Genomic DNA, 11,064 nt, shown 5'->3' with positions numbered 1-11,064 from the left:
GACTTCAAACCCTGAATGGTTTCTGGAATTCTGATCCCACCGCTGACACCATATTGACCCTGAGCAAATCACTTCGATTATCTGTGCCTCACCTGTATCACAAACGCTGTAAGTCGCCTTGGAGTCAGCCAGGTAAGTAAACGCAGATGACCACAGAGGAAGCTCACGGAACGTTTAGTAGATTTTAAGGCTCCCTCCCCCTAAATCCTCTGCAGCCCATTTCCTTAAAGGCAGATTTCCCTAAAGACCGGCAGTGCCCAAAGACTGAGCCGCTCTCGACTGGAGGCGAAGAGAGGCGCGCTCGGTAGGCGAGGCCTGCAGCACAGCACAGCACAGCACAGCACAGCTCGCATTTCCCGGTCGCTCCGGCACGTGTGCGCACGTCAGCCGCTTCAGCACCACGGACAGCGGATGCGCAGCGCAGCGCAGCGCAGCCGAACTGCCTGCCTGCCTGCCTGCCTCCCTCCTCGCCGTTGTGGATGTTGCACCGAGCGCGGTATACCGGAAGAAGAAGCCATATTCGTCTGAACCCAAAGTCATCCATTTCAGCGGTGGCTGTCTCTTTTGTGGGCTCCGGACTCGGCGCGCATCCCTGATGAGTAGCGTCGCTCCGCTTCTTTTTTTTTTTTTTTTTTGGGGCGTTTCGTCCGGCTGTCGTCGCAAGGAGCAGAGGATGATGACGAGATGATGCACTCTCACGCGCCGCTTTTCTGCTCCTTTTCGCCGCCCCGATGCGATCTGATTTAAAATGCAATCGCGCTGGATCTTGAACTCGGGCTACACGCCGAACGGGGGCCACTGGGCCGAGAACAGCGGAGAATGCACGCGCCCGTGATGCGCTGACGGTTTGGACTGCGTCGAATTCGCCGCTGCGTTCTTTTGCACACCCATGTGGATATGAGCCTGGAATTCCCAGTCGCGGCACCGGAGACGTGCTATTGATAACGGCTCTTTTTTTTATCTTCCTCCTTCCCCCCCTTATCTCCTACCCCCCACCCCCCCCCTCCCAGCACCCCGCTCGGATCTGCGGATTATCCCCCCAGCAGAGCCCCCTTTATCGCGCCTTATCCTCTCTTTACGTGCGTGCGGTGACAGAGTCGCCGTCTTTTTTTTTTTTTTTTTTTTTTGCACTTTTGCGCAAGTGGCCCTATTGTGCAGCCGTGGCCCTGGCATTTTGCACACGCCGATGTGCCGGGGGGACTCGCTCGAGTAGCGGGGCTTTTTATTTTTCGCGTCTTCTGATGCGCCCGGGGCATCCGCTGCTCCTGCCATCCCTCTCGTGATTTTTTTTAAAATTTTTTTTTTATTGTCACTCCACTTCGGATTGTCGCGTTAACGATGTTCAAGTATCGGATCCGCATGTTTTTTAACGAGCTCAAGGTCCTGGTTTTGATGCGCTCTGGCTCGAGGCAGGCCGACCCCGACACGGACACTGACCGGCGGAGCGCCATGCGAGGAACGAGCGGATGCGGCTGGCCGCCTTTCAGCGACTGCTCGTCCCGGGACGACGATGAGGAGTACTACGGCCGCGAGCCTCGCCCGAGGAGCCTGGCATTCGAGGAGCGGGACACCAAAGTGCAGGTCGGACTGGACGGGGTGTCACTGGGCAGCAGTCCGGAGAGTGGCATGCGGACCCCGCAGTGTCGGATCTGCTTCCAGGGTCCTGAGCAGGTAAGGCAGTCGGGGGTGCGGACTGGGCAAGGAATTGGTTGGGGGGGGGGGGGGGAGTGCGGGATAGGAGTTGAGTGGTGATTAATGAGGGGCATTGGGGATGAGGGGGGTAGCAAGATCCAGGGGGACACCCAACCCCCCACGGCCCACTAAAACAGAGCCAGTAGAGCCGAATGGGGTGACCCTAGTCACAGGTGGACCATACCTGACCTCACTGAGCTGGGTCAATGGAGATGAGACGTGGCAAAGGGGCACATATACCAGTCAATGGGGTATCACACATACAGCCTCCTATTATATACTGTCCTCACTGAGCCTGGTCAATAGACATGGACCATGGCAAAGGGGCATAAGGGAGAGGGGCACACGCCAGTCAATGGAGTGTCAACCTCCTTTTATATAGCGCCCTCACTGATCCTGGTCACTAGACATGAACCATGGCAAAGGGGCATAAGGGAGAGGGGCACACACCAGTCAATGGAGTGTCAACCTCCTTTTATATAGCGCCCTCACTGATCCTGGTTACTAGACATGAAACATGGCAAATGAGTGTAAGGGAGAGGGGCACATGCCAGTCAATGGACTGTCAATCTCCTTTTATATAGTGCCCTCCATGAGCTGGTTCAATGGAAACGTGCCTGGCAAAGGGGCCTAAAGGAAAGGGGCAACATGCCAGACAACAGGGTATAAATCTACATTTACTGCATATAGTGCCCTCACAGATCCTGGTTACTAGACATGAAACATGGCAAATGAATGTAAGGGAGAGGGGCACATGCCAGTCAATGGGGTATCACACCTACAACCTCCTTTTATATTGTGCCTTTACTAATCCAGGTCAATAAAAATGAGACATCCCAGAGGGGCATGTGTCAGTCAATGGGGTATCAACCTCCTTTTATATAGTGCCCTCCTTGAGCTGGCTCAATGGAGATGAGACATGGCAAAGGTGCCTAAGGGAGAGGGGGCGCATACCATTCAATGGGGTATCACATATACAACCTCTTTTTATATTGTGCCCTGAATAAGTTGGGTCAGTAGACATGAGACCTAGAAATGAGGCATAAGAGAGAAGGGCACATGCCAGTCAATGGGGTATCAACCTCCCTTTACATAGTGCCCTTACTGAGTTGGGTCAGTAGACATGAAACATGGCAAAGGGGCCTAATGGAGTAGGACACATGCCAGTCAAAGGGGCATCACGCATACAACCTCCTTTTATATAGCGCCTTCACTGACCTGGGTCAGTAGACACGAGACATGGCAGAGGGGGTGACCGTACAATGGGGGTATCGCACAAGCAACCTCATTTTAAACAGCGCCCTTTTAGTGAGAGCGCCATGATGATGATGTGCCAGTTTCCATTTGCCCTGTTTTACATAAGGCAGGTTAACAAGCACAAACCAGCATGACACTTTATATAGCGCCTTTCAGTAGTAAACACCATCCCCAACAAACAGCCTCATTTTATGCAGGGCCCTCAATTAGCCCGGTCAATAGAGATGAGACATATAGTGCCTTTTTATTATGCGCTGGTATCCGTTTGAATTATTTAACGATAGCTGGGTCAGCAAGCACAAGCTGACATGACTTTATATAGTGCCTTTCAGTAGCCAACACTGCAGAGTTGCTGTCGTCGTCTGCTTTTCACAAGTGCAGTGCGAGTGGGTTAAGTGATCTGCTTGGGGTCACACATGACATGGAGGTCAGAGGTGACCAATATGACCCAGCGGCCTTACGGTTTGTCTCTGCCACTAAGCTGTACACACTGGCGGTGGGCTTGTGAGCCGAGTATCTGCTCAGCCCTGCTAGGGACCGTTTCACAGGGTGGGAGATGGCAAAGACGAGAGGTGTGAGGTCCTAACCTGCTGTCGCCCCCCGACTCTGGGCCATCCACGGTCCAATGAGGTTCTCGCTTCCTGTACGAAAGTGGTATCTTGGGGTAACATGTGCCCACTTCTAAAGGTGCACCCTCAATGGGAGCAAAAATGAGGGGAGCTCCAAGAAGACCACCTGACAGAAGGCGCCTTCATCCGCCATGCTGTATGGAAATGAGAAGCGTTTGGAGGGTGGGCTTCAAGATCCCCATGGGGCCTGATAGAGCCGTGTCCCCTGATCTGTTCCACAGGCAGGAGAGACAAGAGGGATGGAGGTGTATAGTCCTAGGGTCTGAGCTGCCATGACACCATCCAGGATGCTGAGACGCAGAGACACTTGGACGGTGAACGTGTCTCACTCTGAATCGTGTCCCCCAAGGTTCCAAGGCCATGCTGGTTCTAGGGGTGGATTCTTGTGTGTGCCTTTGCCAGGCCGTGTCCTTTAGGGTGTGCTGCTAATTCTCAGATGAGGTGTTAGACTCAAAGAGTGGGGGCCCATAGGCATCCTGAGTACCAAGTCAGTGAGTGGCATTCAATCAAGGTGAGCAAAGATGCTGGTGACTTGGGGACGAGCTTCATGTCCCTAACCGGGACTAACAGTGAGTGACCTGACGAGTTGACAAAGTCAGAGAGGGAGAGGGAGACCACGACGGACTTCAACAAAGACGCGCTTGAAGCTCCTGGCCGGGCCTAACCTGCTGGGCTCCGACGTCATGGACTGGCGTTTGTGATTTCAGGATCAGACGGAGGACAGGAGTCAGGTGGAAGTGGGTGGCCCTGGACGTGTGCCCGTGCTTAGCATGGTTATTTAAGGTGACTTGGTCCACGATCAGCTGGCATGTGAGAGACCAAGGATGAGCCTGCTTCAAATTCTTGAGCTGGGCCTGCATGTATAAAGTGTGCCCGTCGGTGCCAGTCAGTGCCAATCATAGCCTCTCCAGATGTGTCAGGCCTCCTAACTTTTATGAGAGCCTACAAGCATGCATTCCTTATTATAGATAGATAGATAGATAGATAGATAGATAGATAGATAGATAGATAGATAGATAGATAGATAGATAGATAGATAGATAGATAGATGTGAAAGGCACTATATAAATAGAGTGGGAGAGAGAGAGGGAATAGGATAGCTAGATCAGTGTGAAAGACACTATATTAAGTAGGTGGGAAAGGCAATGTACAATAAATATATTGATAATATGAAATACAATAATGTAATGTTCTTATTAAATTCAGTATATTGGGTAGATAAGTAGATGTAAAAAGTGCTGCATAAAAATAGAATGATAGGAAAGGGACAATATAAGAGATAGATATGAAAGGCACTATATAATATATATATATATAGATGTGAAAGGCACTATATAATATATATATATATATATATATATATATAGATGTGAAAGGCACTATATAATAAATATATATACTGTATATAGATGTGAAGGGCACTATATAATATATATATATATGTGAAAGGCACTATATAATATATTTATATACTGTATATAGATGTGAAGGGCACTATATAATATATATATATATAGATGTGAAAGGCACATATATACATATACATATACATATATATATATATATGCTGCGGTGGGTTGGCACCCTGCCCGGGATTGGTTCCTGCCTTGTGCCCTGTGTTGGCTGGTATTGGCTCCAGCAGACCTCCGTGACCCTGTGTTCGGATTCAGCGGGTTGGATAATGGATGGATGGATATATATATAGATGTGAAAGGCACTATATTATATATATATATATATATACATACACACACACATTATATATATATATATATATATATATATATATATATAAAATGGGGCTGTGTACTGTAAATGTGACAATATTGAACCTATGACCCTGATAGATGGAAAGCACTACATATAAGTGAAAGGCACCATATAATAGACAGATAAATAGATGAGAAAAGCACTATAAAACAGATAACTAAGAAAAGAACCAGATAGATAGATAGATAGATAGATAGATAGATAGATAGATAGATAGATAGATAGATATGAAAGGCACTATATAATGGCACTATATAGTATACTATAAATATATAGTGCCTTTCATGTCTGTCTAATAGACAGGCAGATAAATTTGAAAAGCTTTGTTGAAAAACAGGTAGAAAGATGGATCCATGGCATTAAATAGTACATAGATGGATTGATAGGTTGAATAATTGATGTGAAAGTCACTATATGATAGGTAGATAGGCAGATTTGAAAGGCACTATATAATGGATAGATAGATAGATAGATAGATATGAAAGGCACTATATAATGTATGTAAATACAGCTTTAATACACATAACATAAAGTAAATAAAAATTAAAGAAATATTTTCTCAAAAATAACCCTAAAATTCTCACACGTACATTAATTTACATCACAGGGTCTTTATAAAAAGGCAGGAGTAAAGAACGTAGCGAAACAATTGCAAGACCTCCAAAAGTTCCACAAAAGGAGGCCAGGCCTCTCCACTGTTCAGCCCAGAAGAAGCTCACCCCAACCCTGCCAGTCTCCAACTGCAAGCAGAGGCTTCGACCTAAGCTAGGCCGAAAATGGGAAAAGTGGTCTTTTAAGTCCAAAAAAAAAAAAAAATCAAAAATGTCTCGCAGAAGGGAGAAACCATGAAGAACACATAAAGACAAACCAAACAATACATTTTATAACTTGAAGATTTATATTAACTAAAGAAGTGCATGTTAAGCAATAAATGCTCAAAGGCGCAAACAAAGAGTGGCCATAAAGGCAGTCTTAAGCAAACAAGTCTGAATGCACAAATCTGATGGCAAATCCAAAAAACAAATCCCCAAAATCAGGAAATCCAAAGAAGTAACAGCAGTCAACTCCAACCAAACGCCATGAAGCACCAGGGCGGCCTTCTTAGTGGCTGACTCATAAAGTCAGAGGGAGGAGCCAGCAGCTGTGACCTCAGGGTGGCCATGGCCACCACCTACCTGGGCCCCTCCCACAAAGCACAAGGAATGGATGTCACGCTGAAGAGACAGCACATATATAATGCATAATAAAGAAAACCAACACAAATAACACAGAAATGTTCATACATAATATAAATATAATATAGATGTGTATACTGTATGTACCGTATATATAGCCATATTAAATATGCTAATAATTCATATCATATGACATGGTCCTTTCTAAATACACAAAGCATGACAATAGTGAAAAGCTAATAGTGTTTCCCCATTTTCCCACAAAATAATATTTGTTAGTTTGTTCTGAAGTTGATTCACAGGCATACCAATGATGTTCTCACAGCAGGTAATGGCGGCCCGTCTTCCATTGGTGGTTGTGAAAAACGCAGTTTGAAATGATGAATTATGGGAAGCAAGCTTTACAGGAATGTGATTGAGAAAGTAAATGCCGGGCAAGAGAGGCTGACACACACGAAAGGCATAGGAGGAACGCTGAGAGTCGCCTTGAAAGACAGGAAGTATTCATAAGAATATGGGTGAATTTTTACAGCGGGTATTGGGGTAGTCAAAGAGCGGGCAGGAGGCGAGCAGCGCGTCTCAAAACAGGGGACTCTGGGAAGCAGAGTTTACGGAAATGCGATTGAGAGACGAAGTGCCGGCCAACACACAACGATACCAAAGAAGGGCATAGGGACAGAGTTTTAAATCCATGGTGTATTCCGTGTTACATGCGGGGGTCACTGAAAGGAATAAATGTGGAAATCCTCCTAAGTGAAAGCACAAGTGGTCTGGGTATCTACAGGTCTGTCCAGTAGCTATGTCTCTGTCATTCCAACAGAGGGCCATCTCAAACATCTGTTGTAATAAAATTTTTCATTCCAACAGGTGGCACATCATAAACAATTGTATTAATACATTCTATTACTACAAATAAGCATCTGAGTGTCTCTGTATATATAGGTCCATCCGGTTGCTCTGTCTTTGTCATTCCAGCTGATGATCCATCCATCCATAATCCACGGGAGGTCTGCTGGAGCCAATCCCAGCCAACACAGGGCACAAGGCAGGAACAAAACCTGGACAGGGTGCCAGCACACCACAGGGCACACACACACACACACACCAAGCACACACTAGGGACAATTTCGAATTGCCAATGCGCCTAACCTGCATGTTTTTGGACAGTGAGAGGAAACCAGAGCACCCGGAGGAAACCCATGCAGACACGAGGAGAACATGCAAACTCCATGCAGGGAGGACCCGGGAAGCGAACCCAGGTCTCCTTCTGTGAGGCAGCAGTGCTACCACTGTGTCACCGTGCCGCCCCAACTGATGATGCATCACAAATATTTGTAGTGATAAGATGCATTGCATTTGTCCTTCCAACATATGGCATGTAATAAAAGTTGTCTTTGCTTTTAAGAATCCCATGCCAAATGGCATATAGCAGAGACATAGGCATTGCGTTTGTCATTCCAAAAGATGGCACCTCTCAAACAATTATAGTAATGCATTATTATACTCCAAATAAGTGTCTGTGTATTTGTGCGTTCATCTGGTTGCTATGTCTCTGTCATTCCAACAGATGGTGCATCACAAACATTCATAGTAATAAAATGCATCACATTTGTCATTCCAATAGATGGCACATGACAAACATTAACACTTCTGTTACAAATCCCATAACAATTGTCATATAATAGAGACATATGCATTGTATTTGTCATTCCAACAGATGATACATCACAAACAATTGTATTAATACATTCCATTAATACAAATAAGCATCTGAGTGTCTTTGTATCTATGGGTCCCTCCATTTGCTATGTCTCTGTCATTCCAACAGATGGTGCATCACAAACATTTGTAGTAATAAAATGCAAGGCATTTGTCCTAACAAATGGCACGCGAGAAACATCATCTTTGCTTTTATGAATCCCATTCCAAATGGCATATAACGGAGACATATGCATTGCATTTGTCATTTTAACAGATGGCACATCTCAAACAATTATAGTAATGCATTATGTTACATATGTCCATCTGATTGGTTATTCCAACAGATGGTTCATCAAAAACATTTGTAGTAATAAAATGCATCACATTTGTCATTCCAATAGCTGACACATGACAAACATTAAAGTTAATTTTACGAATCCCATACCAATTCACATATAATGGAGACATATGCAATGCATTTGTCATTCCAACAGATGGCACATCGCAAACAATCGCAGCAATACTTTCTATTACAATAAGGTATCTGTGTGTCTGTCCAGTTGCTATTTCTCTGTCATTTCAACAGATGGCGCATCACAATATGAAAACTGCTTTTATGAATCCCATACTAAATGGCATATAACAGGACATATGCATTGCATTTGTCATTCCAACAGATGGCACGTCACAAAAAAATTGAAGTAATGCATTCTATTAGTCGAAATATGTGTCTGTATGTCTGTGTATCTCTTTGTCCATCTGTTTGCTGTCTCTGTCATTCCAACAGACGGTGCCTCACCGACATTTGTAGTAATAAGATGAAATGCCTTTGTCATTCCAGCATATAGAGCATCACAAACATTAACACTGCTCTTATGAGAGTTATTGCATTGCACTTCTTGTGTCAACAGATGGCCCTTCACAAACAGTTGTAATAATGCATTTTATTACTGCAAATGCTTGGGATGCACCATCTGTTGGAATGACAAATGCATTATTACTGCATGCATTAAAAAATGCATTCTGATAGCTGGTGCACTTTAGACATAAATGCCAAGTTCTACGCTGATTACTTCGATTTCTACCCATCTTAGAAGGATAGCACAGCTAGAAATTAAATAAATATACTAAAAACATTTTCATGACACTTTTATTTATTGATGCACACATATCCTTCTGTTCAGAGGGGAGCATGAGGGCTAAAGGAGGCAATAATTTGGAGGAGCTTCCCCACTATCTGTACTACAACATGGCCAATTCAAAATCAAACATCAAAATATACATCAAACCAAGGGCTGAGATGAAAACCTGGGAGCTTAGAGGCAAGGAGGCAGCTGGACATCTCCACGACCTAACCCTAATTACAAAGCCTACAGGGCCTAAGAGAAGCCTGAACTATGAGGGTCTTGGACTCCATTACCATGGACTAGCCCAATCTTAAACCCACAAGGCCAGAGGGGAGCCGGGAGCGTGATGGCAAAACAAGACAATAACTCGGAAGATCATCCCTACTCTCTGCACCAAGATACGGAAAAAACAAAATACAACGGACACCGGAACTGCTCACAGCAGGGCAAAGGACAGTGGATCTGAATTTGGAAGGTCTCTGCCATCCACCTTCCCTCTCGGTCCCTTGTGCATTCCAGAAAAGCATTGAGTCGTTTTCGATGGATCTGCTTCATCCAAGCCTGGATTAGGTCAGCAAGGAGTTTCCTCTGCTCAGATTAAACAGGATTAATCCTCCGAGTCTCTCACAGGCTGACGTGTCCTTCAGTCCCATGATGAACCTGGTTCTTCTCTTCTGCCTCACTTCAAGTGCTGCCCTGTCTTTCTTGTAGCGTGGTGACCAGAACTGCACTCAGGACACCAGAGGTGGTCTCCTTAGTGTCTTCCATAGTCTGTTATAGACTCAGCAGGTTTAATTCTCCAAGTTTGTCACTGGTGGACGTGTCCTTCAGTCCCATGATGCACCTGGTTCTTCTCCTCTGCCTCACTTCAAGAGCTGCTTCTTGTAGAGTGAACTGCAGAACTGCACACAGGACTCCAGAGGTGGTCTCGTTAGTGTGTTTCATAGTCTGTTGGAGACTCAGCAGGTTTAACTCTCTCAGTCTGTCACAGTAGTGCATGTCCTTAACTCCCATGATGCACCTGGTTGTTCTCCTCTGCCCCTCTTCAAGTGCTGCTATGTCTTTCTTGTAGTGTGGTGACCAGAACTGAACACAGGACTCCAGAGGTGGTCTCTCTAGTGTGTTTCATAGTCTGTTGAAGACTCAGCAGGTTTAATTCTCCAAATTTGTCATAAGGCGGACATGTCCTTCAGTCCCATGATGCACCTGGTCTCCTCTGCACGGCTTCAAGTGCTGTTATGTCTTTTGTGAAATGAAACGCCTTGACACCACAAACAGATTTGGGGCAGCCTCCCTGTATACTTGAAGTATGGCTGAAAAAAATGGTAAAGTAGCAACTGAAGGTCTTTACAGACAAGAGTCCAACACAGGACTGACAAACAGGAGGATTATGGCGGATTTTAAGGTCGGTCAGGTGAAGTGACGTCATCTGGCAAGGAGCTGGGAGCGATGTCATTGGGTCTGGGACCAGAAGTGATGTCATCTGAGTCGGAGGTGACGTCATCGGGTTTGGGGCCGGAAGTGATGTCATCTGAGTCAGCGGTGACGTCATTGGGTCTGGGACCAGAAGTGATGTCATCTGAGTCGGCGGTGACGTCATTGGGTCTGGGACCAGAAGTGATGTCATCTGAGTCAGAGGTGACGTCATTGGGTTTGGGGCCGGAAGTGATGTCATCTGAGTCAGCTGTGATGTCATTGGGTCTGGGACCAGAA

The 11,064-nt window shown here is 45.6% G+C and overlaps 1 protein-coding gene across 1 annotated transcript in view; it reads left to right on the top strand.

Moving 5' to 3' along the window:
- Positions 1-292: 292 nt before the first annotated feature.
- Positions 293-11,064, top strand: part of marchf9 (membrane-associated ring finger (C3HC4) 9) — a 31,691-nt gene continuing 20,919 nt past the window's right edge. The window contains exon 1 of the mRNA XM_028798652.2: positions 293-1,671. Coding sequence (XP_028654485.1) covers positions 1,339-1,671 — 333 coding nt within the window. The 5' untranslated portion in view covers positions 293-1,338. The remainder of the gene's footprint in view (positions 1,672-11,064) is intronic.

This window comes from Erpetoichthys calabaricus, chromosome 3 (genome assembly GCF_900747795.2).
Source record: "Erpetoichthys calabaricus chromosome 3, fErpCal1.3, whole genome shotgun sequence".
NCBI lineage: Eukaryota > Metazoa > Chordata > Cladistia > Polypteriformes > Polypteridae > Erpetoichthys > Erpetoichthys calabaricus.
Note: the sequence above shows the minus strand (reverse complement) of the source record. Positions and strands in the feature narration are given on the sequence as shown.